Raw genomic sequence first — 18133 nt, forward strand, 5'->3', positions numbered from 1 at the left:
TATGGGGCTTCCCTGGTGGCGCAGTGGTTGAGAGTCCGCCTGCCAATGCAGGGGACACGGGTTCGTGCCCCAGTCCGGGAAGATCCCACATGCCGTGGAGCGGCTGGGCCCGTGAGCCATGGCCGCTGAGCCTGCGCATCCGGAGCCTGTGCTCCTCAACGGGAAAGGCCACAACGGTGAGAAGCCCGCGTACCGCAAAAAAAAATAAAATAAAAAAAAACTGGATAGAACACTGCTTTTATTGTGAGGTTTGTAACATATATAGAGGTAAAATATATGACAACAATAGCACAAAGGCTGGAAGGGGAAATGAAAGCATGCTGCTGTATACTATATGTGAAGCAGTATTATATGAGGAAGGTACCCACAAAGTATAGCTAATAAGCCAGAAATGGAGATAATATGTAATCATAAAAATATTCATCCAAACGAAAGCAGAAAAAGAATAAAAAGAACAAAGAACAGATAAGATAGGTAAAAACAAACAGTGAGATGGGAGATTTAAACCCAATCATGTCAACAATCACATTAAATAACAGGGGCTGGTAAACTGTTTCTGTAAAGAGTCAGATGATAAATATTTAAGGCTTTGACAGCCATGCAGTCTCTGTTTGATACAACTACTCAATCCCACCATTGTGCACAAAAGCAGCCATAGACAATATGTAAACACTAATAAGCATGGCTGTATTCCAAGAAAGTTTATTTACAAAATGGGCAGCAAGCCAGATTTGGCCCATGGGCCATAGTTTGCCTACCTCTGGTCTAAACACTCAAATAAGAGGTAGAGAATGTCATATTGGGTTAAAAACCACGATCCAATTATATGCTGTCTACGAAAGTCTCACTTCAAATACAAAAACAGCAAATTTATCAATGCCTGCAACTTTCTTTGAAATGCATCAAACAATAAGATAAAATGATGAGTGTAGATACATATTCATGTTAATTTTGCAGACTTTACGTGGTAGGTACATGGGTTTTCACAGTACAAGCCTTTCAGTATCTCTGTAGGCTTAAATTTTTCATAAGAAAATACTGGAAAAGGAAGAGGGAAGCAGTAATGTTCTATGACAGGCGATGAGAAGGGTTTAAAGGAAAGAGTGCTTTCCATTGTCAGATGCAGGAAAAAAAAGAGCTAGTAAGAAAAAAACCACAATCATTAGGAAATAAATGGATTAAGAATATTTCAATATATTTTTGTACATGAGATGTAGAAACATAGGTTAACACATTTTTAAAAATCTGTTTGTACATATATAGGTCTCAGAAGATTGACATGGGGTGGGTTCAGTGCACTCTTTTTGTTTAAGCTTCCCTAATTTAGATGCAGCAACCCCAAATTTGTAAACATTGGTTGAAATGTTCTCATCTAATCTGTAACTTGATGCAAAGAAGTGCACTAGTTGCCTCAGAAATGGCAGCTCTGAGCAGAACAGCACAGAAAGGAACGTGGTGCAGTGCAGTGAGAAGCAAGAGCTAGAGTAGTCAAGCTTTTGCACCAAAGGCAAGACTGGGAGGAAAAAAAGGCTTACAAGGTAATAACCCACAAGGTGACAAAAAGGCAAAAATGATCATGGATCCAAACTTCTACTAGACAGTCAACATTAATTCCTTCTATCTCTAACTCCCTCAATAAATCTGATAGATACTTTGACACTCTAACCTAGGGACCTTCTTTTTTTAATCCCCTTTTTCCCTACCGCTTCTTCAAAGCTTTCTGGCCTCCATGTGACAGTATTTGTATCTCTGATAGCTGTTAATTGAGAAAACAGAGGATGACAAAAGCTGATAGGAAGAGTAATACTTTTAAATAAATTTGGATAATATTAATCACCTCAGTATCTATGAACATTTGATATATAACAGTAATTTAATGGGAGAGATTACTTTCAATTCTCAGACAATGCTTCATTTGAATTTGCAGCCACCAGAGAAATTGTAGTACTCCCTAATAACTTCATGATTCCTCAAGGGTCCACATCATACATTAGAAATCTCTCCTCTAAGCAACACACACATCATACACAGAAAGAACATCCAATGTCTCTTCCACTTTCCCACTGATTACATGTGTTTTTTTGTTTTTTTTAATCAAGCAACCCAGTACTAGTTTCCTCTACACTTTAATGAGATTCAAGGGATGGGCCTGCCTAACGAGGCTGACCAAGCAATGAAAAGGATGGTCAGGACCGATCCCTGATGTGGGTCCAGCACACTCAAGACATGCCACATACTCTCCTAGCGCGAGTTCTGAAAAAAAACTTCTTTTAGGGTTTTACATGGGGAAACCTGAGTAAAATAATGAAGGTAATCGAAAACACACTAAGGGCAAGTGCAGAAGAAACTAACACACCATTGTAAAGCAATTATACTCCAATAAAGATGTTAAAAAAAAAAAAAAAGAACAGAGTTGGAGCGCTCACACTTCCCAATTTCAAAACTTATCACAAAACTAGGGTAATCAAAAGTGTAATACTAACATAAGGATAGACATAAAGATTAATGGACTAGAATTGAGAGTTCAGAAATAAATCCATGCACCTATGGCCAAATCATTTTCTACAAGGCCGCCAAGTCCATTCAATGTGGGAAAAATTAGTCAAATAAATGGCACTGGGACAACTGGATTTCCACATGCAAAAGAATAAAGTTAGACCCCTATATCACACCATATACAAAATTAATTCAAAACGGATCAAAACCTAAACAAAAAGAACTACAACCATAAAACTCTTAGAAAAAAACAAAGGAGAAAATCTTCTTGGCTTGAATTTGGCAATGGATTCTTAGATACTACATAGAAAGCATTGCAAACACAAAAATAAATTGGACCGGGCTTCCCTGGTGGCGCAGTGGCTGAGAGTCCGCCTGCCGATGCAGGGGACACAGGTTCGTGCCCCGGTCAGGGAAGATCCCACATGCCGCGGAGCGGCTGGGCCCATGAGCCATGGTCGCCTGAGCCTGCACGTCCAGGGCCTGTGCTCTGCAACGGGAGAGGCCACAACAGTGAGAGGCCCAGGTACCGCAAAAAAAATAAATAAATAAACAAATAAATTGGGCCTCATCAAAATTTAGAACTTTTGTGCATCAAGATATTATCAAGAAAGTAAAAATGGGAGGAAATATCTACAAAACATATCTAATAACGGTTTAATATCCAGAATACATAAAAAACTACAACTCAACAACAAAAAGACAAACAATCCAATTTAAAAATGGGCAAAAAAGTACAATAGGCACATGAAAAGATGCTCAACATCATTAGTGGCCACAATGGCGAGGGAGGGAGAGAAAGAGGGAGAGACTGAAAGAGAGAACAAATGTTAGCAAGGCTGTGGGTAAACTGGACCCCTCATGCATGGCTGGTGGCAACTGAAAAAGGTGCAGCCACTGTGGAAACAGTTAGGTGGTTCCTCAGAAAGCTAAACAATTATTACATGACCCAGCATTTCTCTGAGGTATATACCCTAAAACTGAAACAGGGACTCAAACAGATACCTGTGAGGCAAAGTTCACCACAGCATTATTCACAACTGCCAAAAGATGGAATCAACCTGTGTGTATCAACAGATGAACTGATAAAATGCGGTATATGTCTACATAATGGAATATTACTTAGCCATAAAAAGGAGTTAAGATTTTGACACATGCCACATTGAAAACATTAAGCTAGTGAAATAAACCAGTCACAAAAGGACCAATACTGCATGACTCCACTCACATGAAATATTTTTAATAGGCAAATCTATAGAGACATAAAGTAGATTAGAGGTTATCAGAGGCTGGGGTGGGACATGGGGAGTTACTACTTCAAGGTTACTGAGTTTGTTTGAGATGATGAAAATCTAGTTGCAAAACAGTGTTAATATCATTAATGCTACTGAACTGTACACTTAAAAATAGCTAAAATGCAGAATTCCTTGGTGGTCCAGTGGTTAAGACTCGGCGCTTTCACTGCCGGGGCCCAGGTTCAATCCCTGGTCAGGGAACTAACATCCCACAAGCCGTGCAGCGTGGCCCAAAAAAAAGGCTAAAATGGCAAATTTTATGTTATATATATCTTACCATAATAAAAAAATTCTATAAATACACTTGGAGGATTTAAGAGAAAAAAGAGGTTAAAATATTTCATTACTTATTTTATACTGATTACATACTGAAATAATATTTTCAACATGAGGTTAAATAACTAAATTTTTTTTTAACTAAATTAAAAAAATAAAGAACTGGGAAAGTTTTGAAAACGACCGATGCAGTTGCACAGAGCCCTGTGCTCAGACAGGCCAGTGCTGGGGTGTAATCCCTGTTGTCAGCATTTTGAAAGTGTTAATAATTTCACCTTTGAATTTATTTTATAAAGTGAAGTCTGATAGGACCGTGGAGCATGTGTCAGGGGCCTGAAGCGTCAGCTCACGCGTGGTCCTACCTCCACTGTCCTGGGACAGATTCTGTCCCTGCCCTCAGTCGCCACAACCCTCCAAACTCCCCTCACCCTGCAACCACTCCTAGACTCTTGTCCACCACCTGGGGCAACAACCAAGTTGTCAAGAGGTCCATATTCCCCAGTCGCCCTGGTGGGAGCCAGGCAGACCCGGGGAGAGGAGGAGGAAGGTGGCAACCAGCCCAACCCTGGACTGGCAGCACCAAGGTGTTTGGTAGATAACTTGGGGCCTTGAGCCCACCCTGGATCCAGGCAACAGAAGCATCCTGGCACAGAAGTTGCAATCTCTTGGGAGTCACCCATCTGCTGTGGGTTGGGACAGTGCGCCTATGGGGCCTGTCCATGGCCCTGCATTTTCGTTTTGCACAGTGTCCTCCAAATTATGTAGGTAGCCTTTAATTTAACTGATCAAATGTTAACTTTTTTTTGAGTATCTTGATCTAATTTATTTTATTTTATTTTGCGGTACGCGGGCCTCTCACTGCTGTGGCCTCTCCCGTTGCGGAGCACAGGCTCCAGACGTGCAGGCTCAGCGGCCACGGCTTACGGGCCCAGCCGCTCTGCGGCATGTGGGATCCTTCCGGACCGGGGCACGAACCCGCGTCCCCTGCATCAGCAGGCGGACTCTCAACCACTGCGCCACCAGGGAAGCCCTATTTGATTTTTAAAATTTTTATTTTATTTATTTTTGGCTGCATTGGGTCTTCATTGCTGCGCGTGGGCTTTCTCTAGTTGCAGTGAGCAGGGGCTACTCTTCGTTGTGGTGGGCAGGCTTCTCATTGCGGTGGCTTCTCTTGTTGTGGAGCATGGGATCTAGGCGTGCGGGCTTGTGGCATGAGGGCTCAGTTAGTTGTGGTTCACGGGCTCTAGAGCGCAGGCTCAGGAGTTGTGGCACAGAAGTTAAGTTGCTCTGCGGCATGTGGGATCTTCCTGGACCAGGGCTCGAACCCATGTCCCCTGCTTTGGCAGGTGGATTCTTAACCACTGGGCCACCAGGGAAGCCCCAAATGTTAACTTTTTAAAAAACTCCTCAAGATACTCTAAGGAGTAGCAGGGTTTAGATCTATTTTTAGAAAAGGAGATAAGGTTCTTGGAAGAGCCTATTTCCCCTAAGATTCACTTTTCTCAGCCAGGCTTTTGACAAGAACTGTACAGCCTACGATTTGAGGGCCTAACTCTTAGGATAAGTGGAGTCATATATACCTTGGAAATCAGAGAAGGCAGAGTGATTTCTCACTACGAAATCTGAAATGCTGGCTAAGGAAACGGAAAGGACCACATGGACAGGTGTCCCCAGGGCTGACTCTCTGTAAGCACCCACAGACTTCAGATAAATTCCCTCTTGCTTAACTTAACTTGGTCAGTACTGGTTTTCGTTGCTTGAGACCAAGAGACTCTAAATAATACAATGGATTAAGAATAAATGCATTTGACGTGGAAAGAAGTTCTTCATAGGAGATTCAGAGAAAAGCAAGAACAAAGCTACTAGTATAGTATTTTATAGTTAGATCATGTCCTGTTTCTAAAAATCTGGAAAGATATAACAGTGTTTACCATGGAGATTCTGGGGTAATGGTTTACAATTGAGTCATTTTTTTCCTCTAAGTTTGTGTATATTTTCTAATTTTTCTATAATGAACTTCTACATTGCTTGAATTTTCAAAAATTTTGCAAAATATAGGACCAACTACAAATTAATAAAACAAAAATTTTCCCCCAAAAGAAATAGTAAAATTTAACCTAATAGTTAATTAACAATTCTGGTATGCCATTCAAATCTCTTACTTTTCTCTTGTGAAGTATGTATGTTTCTGTGTCACTATAGTCTTGGAAAGAAAAAGTAAACAGTCCTGAACAAATTCAGATGAGTAAACAATTCTTAGGCTGACTGAGGAAGCAAGTTAGTGAGGAATGTCCAGTTTTACGCCATGTCAAAAACAAAGGACTCCAGGATGAAAAATTTTAGTTGTTTCTGGCATTTTACCTAAAAATAAAACTAATTCTGTAAAAATTCCATTTAAAAAGTAAATTCACATTAACGGAGACTAAAGAGAGATGACAACCAAAGGCAATACCTGACCCTAAATTGGGTCCACCACTGACAGGGGGAAAAAATGCTATAAATGATTAGACAAAAATGTCATATCCATGTTAAATTTACCTAAGTTCATAACCATCCTGTGGCAATATAAGAGACTAATCTTATTCTTAGAAAACACACACTTTAAGTATTTAGGTAATAAGGGTCATGAGATAAGCAACCTACTTAAGTGGCTCAGGGAAAAATACTACACACACACAGCACAGGCAAGAGTGTGCAAATATTAAAGCAAATGGGAGAAAATGTTAACAACTGGTAAGTCTGGGTAAAGGGTAATGAGTGTTCCCTGTACTATTTTTATTCTTGTAACTATTCTGTAAGTTTGAATTATTATTTCTAAATAGAACAGTTTTTTAAAAAACTGAATTCACTTAGCCTAGTGTGATGGGGATTAATCAACTGGGTTGTGATTCTAAATTCCATGTTCCTGAAATATTCTTTCTAATTCCACTGGAGAATCCTACCCTATCTTTAAAAACATGGGGACTTCCCTGGCGGTCCAGTGGTTAAGACTCTGTGCTTCTATCGCAGGGGGCACAGGTTCTATCCCTGGCTAGGGAACTAATATCCCTCATGCCATGCGGCACGGCCAAAAATAAATAAATAAATACACAAATAAAAACAAACAAAAAACAGTTCAAATCTCATCTCCTCCATAAAGGCTGTTCTAGCCTCCTCAGCTAGAAGTGATCTGTCTGTTTCTCACTATGACTGTTTCAAGTTTGTCTCAGCTCCTGCTAGACTGTCAACCCCTTTCAAGGGTAAGTATCCTGACTAATTCTCTACATTCCTTGGAACGAGGACACCGAGGCCCAAAGAGTCACAGATGTGCCCAAGGCCACACCGCTAGCTGCTAGCCAGGACTAAAGTGAAAGCCACGCCTTCATCCCCCAAATATTCCAAAGAGAGTTTCAGTCTGTTACTGAAGGCACTGCTATACCTTCAGGGCACATTTTTTGAGCATCTACTGCGTGCCAGGCACCATTCCAAAAATTTTCTCATACATTATCATTTGAAATTTCCTCAGTCTATATATATTGTGCTCTTAGCTTGTTATTTTTATATTCTCTGCAAATATTACTTAAACTCACATACTTATCTATTATTAATGGACTATGTGTCCACTATCTACCTTCTCAAACCTGTCTCCAAAAGATTATCCTGCTTTCTTCCTCATGCATAAAATATGACTTAACAGACAGAGCTGCAGGAACAATGACCGTGCTCTCACTTTAAGACTGTTCTTGAACAACAGTGTCTAAGAGCTTCCAATTCAGTATCTCCTCCAACCTTTTATTTCCAAATAAACTTTCAGGCACAGTCTGTTATTGAAAGTACTTCTCTACTTGGGTTTTACTTTCATTCATTCACTCGAAAAATATTTGTTAAAAAAAATATATATGTTAAGCATGTACAGGTAATAGAGTGGATAACAAAACAATGTGGTCCATGCCTTCTTACATTCGAGTGAGGGATACAGATAAACAAATAACATCAGGTATTGCAGGAGCTCTGAAGAAAGAACAGGTAAGATAACAAAGTGAAAAGGGCAGCATTTTAGGGGGAAGATCTCTCTGGGGTGGTAATGTTTGAAGATAACTATTTGAGGTCTACCTTTGAGAAATTTTACTTTAGAGCAAAAATCAATTCTGACCATTAATGAGAATCCTGGTTACGTATTGGTCTTTCAGCATCAGAACACCTGAACACCTTTTTATAAATAAAAGTCAATCTGGTTCAAAGTCTGAGATTTGAAAATTAAGAAACTGAACTCTTCCCAGGCCAATAACACCTTGAATCGAATTCTTCACAAGTCTGAAAAATTCAAAGCAGACACGGTCCCTATTTCAATAGCTATGAATTAAACATGCATAGAATTATAGGTGGCTATAAAGCTACAAAGCAAGCTTTATTTAACAATTTTTATTTCTTTATGCCAGCCATATATTCTCCAGTTATAAGAAAAGATAAAATTATATGAGACCATAATTTATCAATAAAGTGTGTGACTGTGACCTGAATTTTTAAACTTTTGTAAGACTGAATGTATTAAATTCACAAATCAGAAAAAAACAAAAGAAAACAAACAACCCTATCATACAAGAATGCATCCCCATTTGACGATCACTCTAACAAAATTGAGTTAGTTTTCTTCTGATAAAATAATTTATGTAATTCAAGACACTCCCCTCAAAGATCAAAAACAAAAATATGTTGCAACTAATGACTATAAACAGTCCCTCCTAAAAGTAATGTTAAAAACTGGAAGAGCCTAAAGTAGCCCACTTTAAGTCAAAGACATGAATAAAAACGAATGCTATTCCCACGCCTCATTTCAAGAGTCGGCAATTTCCATCTTGAGGCATCTTACCCATTCTCCAAAACCTCCCAGTTCAAATCTCACCACCCCCAGTATCTCCAATATTACTGTCTTCTCTTAATCTGTTACTTATGTCTTCTTACCTTCAGCAACTCCTTGCAGCTGTCAAGCCCAATATCCATAAGAATGCTTTTCACCTTTTTCCGTACCTTCCTGATGTTGTCAAGATTCTCCACGGGAATTTGAAACATTTTTGAAATTTTCCTTAAAAGGGAAGAAAACAAAACTGTAATAAGTACATATACACATACACACATAAAATTTTTTAAAACAGGGCTGGTAAAGCAGAGTAATTTTTACTCTGGGACAATCAGATTTCCACATACAAAAGAATGAAGTTGGACTCTTCCCTTATACCATATACAAAAATTAACTCAAAATGGATCATACATGCACATGGTGAAATTTTAAAACTCTCGGAAGAAAACATAGGCATAAATCTTCATGACCTTGGATTTGGCAATGGATTCTTAGATATGACACCAAAAAGCACTAGCAACAAGAGAAAAAATAGATAAGTTGGACTTCATCAAAATTAAAGACCTACCTGCTTTGAAGGAAACCATCAAAAAAGCAAAGAGAATCCACAAAATAGGAGAAAATATTTGTAAATCTTATTTCTGATAAGAAACTTATATCCAGAATACATAACAATAATTAAAAGGCAAATAAAAAACCCAACTTAAAAATAGGCTAAGGGGACTTCCCTGGTGGCGCAGTGGTTAACAATCTGCCTGCCAATGCAGGGGACATGGGTTCAATCCCTGGTCTGGGAAGATCCCATAAGCCGTGGAGCAACTAAGCCCGTGGGCCACAACTACTGAGCCCATGAGCCACAACTAAAGAGAAGCCCTGGTGCCTCAACGAAAGCTCCCACATGCCTCAACAAAGATCCTGTGTGAGGGAACATTATGCTATGTGAAAGGAGCCAGACACCAAGGACCACATATTATATGATTCAATGTATATGAAGTATCCAGAACAGACAAATCTATAGAGACAGAAAGGAGAATACTGGTTGCTTAAGGCTGAGGTGGACTGGAAGGTGATGGCTAAGGGCAACAGGGTTTCCTTTTGGAATAATGACAATATTCTAAAATCGACTGTGGTGATGTATGCACAACTCTGTGAACCTACTAAAAGCCACTTAGTAAGTACACTTTAAATAGGTGAACTGGGGACTCCCCTGGTGGTCCAGTGGTTAAGACTCCACGCTCCCAATGCCGGGAGCCTGGGTTCGACCCCTGGTCAGGGAACTAGATCCTGCATGCCGCAACTAAAGATCCCGTGTGCCTCAGTGAAGATCCCACGTGCCGCGACTAAGACCCGGCAGAGCCAAATAAATAAATAAGTAAATAATTTTTTTAAAAACAGGTGAAGTGTATGGTATGTAAATTACATCTCCATAAAGCTGTTTTTAAAATACCTGAAAAAGCATAAAATTAAAATAAATCCTGTGGTACTTGACCATGATAAGAGGTATAGCTGTGACCTCATTATTTTTAACACATACATAGATTAAAAATAAATACATTTGTTAATGTGTCTGTGTATATTGTATAGCTCTGTCCACTGCAAGAGCCTGGAAGCAGTTACACACCCCAGTAGCAGTGAGCACTCCTTGGGCCCAAATCTTACTTTTCTTTTCTTTTTAAATTTTATTTATTTATTTACTTATTTTTGGCTGCGTGGGGTCTTTGTTGCTGCGCCCAGGCTTTCTCTAGTTGCGGACAGAAGAGGCTAGTCTTCATTGCAGTATGGGGGCTTCTCATTGCGGCGACTTCGCTTGTTGCAGGGCATGGGCTCAGTAGTTGTGGCACACGGGCTCAGTTGTTGTGGCTCATGGGCTTAGTTGCTCCACAGCATGTGGGATCTTCCCAGACCAGGGCTCGAACCCGTGTCCCCTGCATTGGCAGGCAGATTCTTAACCACTGTGCCACCTGGGAAGTCCCTCAAATCTTACTTTCTAAATACCACTTTCCATTAAAAGGAAACAGGGCTCCTTGGAAAAAACGGCTGATTCTAGGGCTGGAGCACATAAAAGACAAGATGAGCCTAGAATGTCTTATGCCAGAAAATAACGAAGTTGCTCAAAGAATGGTGAGACATGTCAAAAGGACTCAAAAGAAGTCAAGCGCTTGAAGGAGTTCCCACAAGCCAAATGCGGGACAATGTGGGTACCAAATAAGTAATGACAATAACAGATTAATCTGTGGCGCTGAATTTTCCAAAGATAGCGTAACAGGATCTCCCATCCCACATGCTTTCCTTAAAATATGTCCTTGACACTCCTCCCAAAAAGTAGGGGCATCTATGCTCCCACCCTTAGAACCTGGGCAGAACTTTCTGGCAACCTCAACCAATAAAGTGTGGCAGAAGTAATGCCATGTGAATTCCAAAGGTAGACCATAAAAATGCCACATGCTTTTGCCTGCCCTCTGGGTACCATTACTCTTGGAATCTAGACTCCTTATTGTAAGAAGTTCAACTAGCCCACATGGAGAGGCTCCACATCAACTAGCAGACACAAGAGTGAAGATGCTCTAGAGCCTGCAGCTGTCCAGTCACCCTGAGCCTTTGAGTCTTTCCAGATGAGGCCCCAGACATTGTGGAATATAAACAAGCCAGCTTCCCTGCTCCCACCTGAACTCCTGACCCAAAGAATTACTGAGTTTTTTTAATAAAATGTTTCATTCTACAAAGTTTTGGGGTGGTTTGGTATTCAGAAATAGTAACCAAAATATAACCCACTAGAATGTAAACTTAAGTCCATGGTAACATAAACAATTTAATAAATTGAAAGTTTAGTGAGGAATGGGATATTTTACATGGTTTCCAAGCATCTCCCCACAAAATACTTGTTAATAACCAAAGGGGAAAGTGTAATTCACAGAAGTCTGGCAGACATTCAGTTAAGAGGCACTGTACAAAATATCTAACCTGCAATCTTCAAAAGTGTCCAGATGATACAAGGGCGCACTATTCATAATAGCCAAAATGTGGAAACCACCCAAGTGTCCACCAAATGTTGACTGGATGAACAAAATATGGCATACCCATACCACAAAACAGTACCTGGCAATAAAAGTAACTAGGTACCGATGCACGCTACAACATGACTGAATCTCGAAAACATGACGCTGAGTGAAAGAAGCCAGACGCAGAAGTCCTCATACTGTCTGATTCCATTCGCATGAAACGTTCAGGAAAGACAAATCCACAGAGACAGAAGGTAGATTAGCAGTCAGCTGTGGGAGGGAACGGGTAGTAACTGCACATGGATAGGTTTTTGGGGAGAGTGCTGGAAATGTTCTAATATTAGATTGCGCTGTTGGTTGCACAACTCTATAAATTTACTAAAAATCAACTAATTATACACTTAGAAAAAGATCATGGAAGGAAAAACTAAGAACTGTTCCAGATTGAGAGAGACTAAAGATAACTAAATTCAATGCGCAATTCTAACTAGATTCTTTACTATAAATGATGTTATTGGAACAACTGGCAAAATTTCAATGGAGTCTGAGGATTAGATGGTAATAAATTGATCTCCTGATTTTGATGGTTGTGTTCTGGATATATATGAGAATGTTCTTATTGTAGGAAACAGACAATATTGGGGGTAATGTGGCATCATTTTTGTCAACTTAGTTTCAAATGATTCAGGGGAAGAAGTTCTTTGTACTGTACTTGCAACTTTCTATAAATCCGAAACTATTTCAAAAAAAGTTTTAATGTGCAAGCTATAAAACAAAATCAGTTAAACTCGAGTTAAAGAAATGCCAGGTAAAAAAATGAATGCCAATTTTTTATTATCAAAACACTAACTTAAAGATTGATAATGTCCACTGGTAGTGAGGATAAGTAGAAAAACTGTACTTTCTGCATGTTTACAGGACAACTGGCAGTACCTCCCAAGATCTTAAATAATTTCTGTAAGCCCACAATTCCACTTCTATACCCTCTTATAACCCCTCCTCCCTCAAGGATAAGCTTGGTGCCCCTCCGAGGAATTCCCAGAGTGGCCAGTTTATACTTATTTCATTGCACTCACCTCACTACGTTGTAATTATCTACTTCTACACCTATTTTCCCTATTGGACTGAACTTCTTCAGGGCAGGAATCATGTTTTCTTTGCACATCTGGGCCTATCACTGAGGTTCAAAATGGAAAGGCTATGGAGGGTTGGTGACTTGGAGTCCAAGACATTCCAAGTGAATAGATCAGCATCAGAAAATGACTGAGGTAAGGTAGTAAAAGTCTGAATATACTGGGCAAAAGGTAAGTAAAACCAAAAAGGTGGACTGGAATAAAACGAGAGATGAGCGGGGCAGGGAGGGTTAACAGTGGGAGGAACTTTTCGTGGGTAATAAAGGAACATGAAGTGTTTGAGAAGCTGATTTGGAACAGACACGCTTTTCAGACAAGTTATCTATGTGAAAAGTATATCTCAGGCTCAGTAGAAAGTGAGCTTGAAGGATCATTTAGCATTTTAGAACTGGGAGATATAAAAATCAGAGGAAGTAAAGTTAAAAATAATAAAATTAGGGCTTCCCTGGTGGCGCAGTGGTTGAGAGTCCGCCTGCTGATGCAGGGGACACGGGTTCGTGCCCCGGTGCGGGAGGATCCCACATGCCGCAGAGCGGCTGGGCCCGTGAGCCATGGCCGCTGAGCTTGCGTGTCCGGAGCCTGTGCTCTGCAACGGGAGAGGCCACAGCAGTGAGAGGCCCGCGTACAGCAAAAAAAAAAAAAAAAAAAAAACTAATAATACAATTATTAACAATAAAATTCACTGAATTGGGTTCTAGCCTTCAAAAGCATAATTTAACAGAGGAGCTGTCAAGAACCTCGTGGTGGCATTCCTAAATATTAAGCACAAGGTCACTTTCAAGCCCAGACTGGCTTCCTTGGCCAGAGCATGCCTCAACAAAAATCCTTCTTTATGCTTTCCACTCACTTTATCAGACTTGCCGTTATTTCCTCCTTAAAGTCCCACTATCCTCTCTATCCTTTGGGGTTCTTCTTTCCCCAAAGCTGGTAAATAGAATTGTCCAAGGTTAAGACCACCATCCACATATATCCAAAACAAAAAAGCTGAATTTTTTGCTTGCAAAGAAATCTGGCCTTACAAAGCAAGTGCTGATCTTATCACAGTTTTGAGAAGCAAGGAGTACAGGGATTGGTACACTCTCAGAAGCAGTTTAGGGATTGGCCAATTTTCACAGGATGGTTCCCAAGGCTGCTACCGACAGGCCGACCCTCAGGAGGAAGGCACTGAAAAGAGGCTTCCAGTGACTGGGCAAGTTTTAAAAGGCTCGGCAGTTACTTGTTCAAGGCTTGGGAGGAGGGCCAAGGAAGTCTGTCTTCTTCAATTTGGAGAATCAGAGCTTTTTATTCTCAACTGTAAGTGCCCCATTCCCTCATCATCGCGATTGTGGTTCCCCGCCCCCTTCCAAAACAAGTACACAGATCCATGCTTAATTAAAAAAAAAAGTTTCCCCTTTTCAGCAGTTTGCTGTTTTAGGGAAACCAAGTAAAGATAATAAAAAATAAAACGTAGGTAAATCACAGAAGTTTCATAACCTTAAAACAATTCTTTCAAAATCCTTGGTCTACTGTTGCCAATCACTTTGGGGAACAGAAGGTGACTTTTACCATTATTTCTCCATTCTAAGAGATGCAAGATTTCATAAAGAGGACCTAGTGGATTAATTAACTAGGAAAGAAGTTGTTCAGTGCTTCCATATCTATAGATCCTTTACTGATGCTGTTCTCTATATATTCTTAGTACTCGGTTAAATCTGTATCTTCACCATTAGAAAACAGCAGGCTAATGCAGCTGCACTAATCTATCCACCTCTGTTCATAGTAAATTACCTTTAATTTCACAGTGTGTGGTAGACACGGGATTACCAAAAATTGTGCTGATGTGCACAAGAAAATATTACTTCCCAAAGAGGCACTTAAAGGGTTTCTTTTGTTGCTTTTTAGTATCATGATTATTTAAGAATATTCCATTATTGAAAAAATACACTGCAAAAAAGAAAATCATTCAGGTAATATAATACTTTTTAAAACCACAGAACTTTCTTTTCAGTTCAGTTCAGTTCTTTTCAGTTCAGTTTCTTTTCAGTTCTAAAAAGATTTCACTTCAGAAGCAACCCCACACAATCATCTCACGAGCAAAAGATTCTGGAGCTGCACTGCCTGAGCTCAAATCAGCTCCACATCTGACTAGCTGTGTGATCTTCGACAAGTCACTTAATCCTGGGGCCTCAGTTCCTTCTGCACAACCTACTCTGAGAAGCACTTTTGAGAAAAGAACAGTTTAACACAAGAAAAGCACTTAGAACTGTGAGTTGCCATTATCTAACTCCAAAAAATCTACATGAAATGTCCCAACTATTGGAATACAGGTTTGTTGTTTTTTTGTTTTTAAGTAACTTTGAAAACACATAATATTCAGGGATTTCCCTGGTGGCGCAGTGGATAAGAATCCGCCTGCCAATGCAGGGGACACGGGTTCGAGCCCTGGTCCGGGAAGATCCCACATGCCGCGGAGCAACTAAGCCTGTGCGCCACAACTACTGAAGCCCGGGAGACACAACTACTGAAGCCCGCATGCCTAGAGCCCGTGACCCACAACAAGAGAAGCCACTGCAAGAAGAAGCCCACGCACCGCAAGGAAGAGAAGCCCCGGCTCGCCGCAACTAGAGAAAGCCCGCGCGCAGCAACGAAGACCCAACGCAGCCATAAATTAATTAATTAATTTTAAAAAGAACACACACAGTATTTGTACAATGCATGAAAGCAAGATTCAAAGGTCTGGGTTCAAACACAGGAAGACCCCTTCTCAGACTTGTGGCCTTCAGCAAGTCGTCATCTTTCAGTCAGTCTCCCCACTTGTTAAACACTGCCCTAACAGGTGTGTGACATCCAGAGTGGCGGCCACGGCAGAAAGCTGGGGCGTGACCCCTCAAAGGGACTTCAACCACAAATTCACCAAAAGCACATCGCAAACCTCGGTTCAAGTTAAAAAGGTGTCCCAGATCTCTGCAGCTAAAAATCTTTTAACAACTCCACCTTCACCTCCCGTCACCGACCTTCAATTCCTAACCCTGAATCCAGCTCTCACGTCCTCACCACTGCTCAGACGGACGGGTGAGCATCTCCGCCCCACCCTCCAGGCCAGCACCCGTTCCCTTCCTGCACACAGGTCTGTCACTTCCACGCCTAAAGACCACTGGCTCAACACAGCTGCATCTCCAACCGGAATATCAAAGTTCGTTCAGCTCTAAATAAGTCACGCACGCATTACTTCACTTCCAAAGACGAACACGCACTTCCCAGAAGCCGCACTTTTCACGCGGTCCTCTCCCCACAACCTTGACTCCCCGCCCCACCTATCTGGCGAGACCTGGGTACCCGCCGCTGTCTGCCGGCACTTGTCCATCTGCATTGTAAATCACCACACAGAAGAGTCCTTCAGGTCTCAAGAGGCTGCCATCACCCATTCCATTCAATCAGAACGAGTTTTAAGAGCATTCAGGTAAGCCTCCCATTCAAATTCAAAGAAAATACTTTAAATATTTAACTACTTATCATTTTGCAACTGTGTACAGGGTGAACTGGTGGCTACAGGTTTGGACGTTCCAAAGCCAAGTGAGAGGAGAAATTCTGCACCCAGACTGTACGTCAACGCAGGAAGCGACGACATATGAAAAGTTAAAACGTTCATGTCAACAACTGCATGTGGTCAATATTCACACCAAACGCTCAGGGGTGAAGGAACTGAGCTTTGCTACCGGCTGTTCTCTCCTCCTGAGACAGCCGCCACAGCGCAGGCCGGGTGAGCTCGCATCCGCTCGGCCCGCGTCCGCACTCGCTCCGGGCGGCTCCCCGGATCCCCGTCCCGCCGCCCTCCGCACGCCCGGCCCTCCCCTGCCGCCGCCCAGTCCCCTTGTCCCCCTCACCCCGGTCCCGTCCCCCCGCCCCGCCCCCCGAACCCCCATCCCCGCCCCCTCCCCACCCCCGGCCCCCACGTGACGCGGAGGAACGACGGGCGCCCTTCTGGCGGCTACCCCGCGCCGGGAGAACGTCGCGGGATTCATGAGGCGGCCCCGGGCCGCGGGGTGTGGGCGGGATGGGGCGGGGCCGCCGCCGGGACTTCGCGGGCCGGGCCGGGCCGGGCCAGGGGCGTCGGCGCGGGCTGGGGTTACCTACCGCTGGGCGACCGCAGCGCCGCCGCGTCCCCCGCCGCTCTCGCCGCGCCCGCTGGGGCCCCGCGCCCGCCCGCCTCAGCCCCGCGCGGCGGGACCCCGGCTCGGCGCGCGCCCACCCCGCGCGACCCCGTCCCCTCCTCCCAGCTCGGCCAGAAAGAGAAAATGGCGCTCGATTGGCCTCCGGAAGTGACGCGCGCCCTCATTTGCATGCCGGAGCAGCCAGCCAATGGGGGAAGAGTGTGCATGGGACCCCTGGGCACTGCCCCACAGGCCCCTAGGGGCCCCTGTCTTAAGCTGGACTGGAGACTCAGCAGTGGGAATGGGGGTCTGTATTGAAGCTCCCTCCCCTGACCCCCCCCTCCTGCCACAGTGGACTGGCCTGCCAGCCTCTCACCAGCATCTGTGCAAACTCTCGTGAGAGTTTGAGAGGGTGATGATGTCATTTGAGGGGGTGGGGCGAGTGTGTCGTGCCACGTGACCAATCACGTGGGTTCACCAAAGCTTTGATTTCATTTGCATGGGGTGGGGTGGAGCTAGTGGCAGCAGCAGGAATGGGTGGCCCCGCCCACATCTCAGAGCCAATGGGAAACCAGATGTGAGGAGAAGCCTGCCCTGCCATTGGAGGATAGAACTTGGACTATCAGAACTTTGACAAGTATGCCCTTGATTGACACATCTTGGTGAACTGACTGGATAGGGTCTCCTGACTTTGTAATTATTTTCTGAGAAAATTAATGTCACACCTTTTCTTGAGAATTCTGATTTTTAAGTTAGAGCTACTACATGTTGTGTAGGAGAAAAGTTAATTGCATACATTTGTTAAATCTCTTAAACGGCCTAGAAGTTCACTGATGCCCAACTCTTTAAAAAATTGTGAGGCAATAATTATTTTTCAAAATGAATGAAATCATGGAGTAGGAGGCTTTCCAAATGCCTTTGGGTCTTCCTTCGTGGAGTCAAGAGCCCAAGGGGGAAGAAAAGGGCC

The 18133-nt window shown here is 42.5% G+C and overlaps 1 protein-coding gene across 15 annotated transcripts in view; it reads right to left on the reverse strand.

The window, feature by feature from the left end:
* Nucleotides 1-17288, reverse strand: part of ADNP2 (ADNP homeobox 2) — a 79999-nt gene extending 62711 nt beyond the window's left edge. For 10 of the 15 annotated variants that reach the window (XR_007471529.1, XR_007471527.1, XR_007471532.1 and 7 more), the window contains exon 1: nucleotides 9009-16883. Coding sequence is in view for 6 of the 15 variants with exons in the window: in XM_033406170.2 (XP_033262061.2) it covers nucleotides 9009-9182 (174 nt within the window). In the remaining 9 variants the exon portion in view is untranslated. Of the gene's footprint in view, nucleotides 1-9008; nucleotides 16884-17149 lie in introns of those variants that run through there. The other 5 variants (XM_049697567.1, XM_033406172.2, XM_049697566.1 and 2 more) reach the window with 5 other exon arrangements.
* Nucleotides 17289-18133: the final 845 nt, after the last annotated feature.

The sequence above is a fragment of the Orcinus orca genome, chromosome 15 (genome assembly GCF_937001465.1).
Source record: "Orcinus orca chromosome 15, mOrcOrc1.1, whole genome shotgun sequence".
Classification (NCBI taxonomy): Eukaryota; Metazoa; Chordata; class Mammalia; order Artiodactyla; family Delphinidae; genus Orcinus; species Orcinus orca.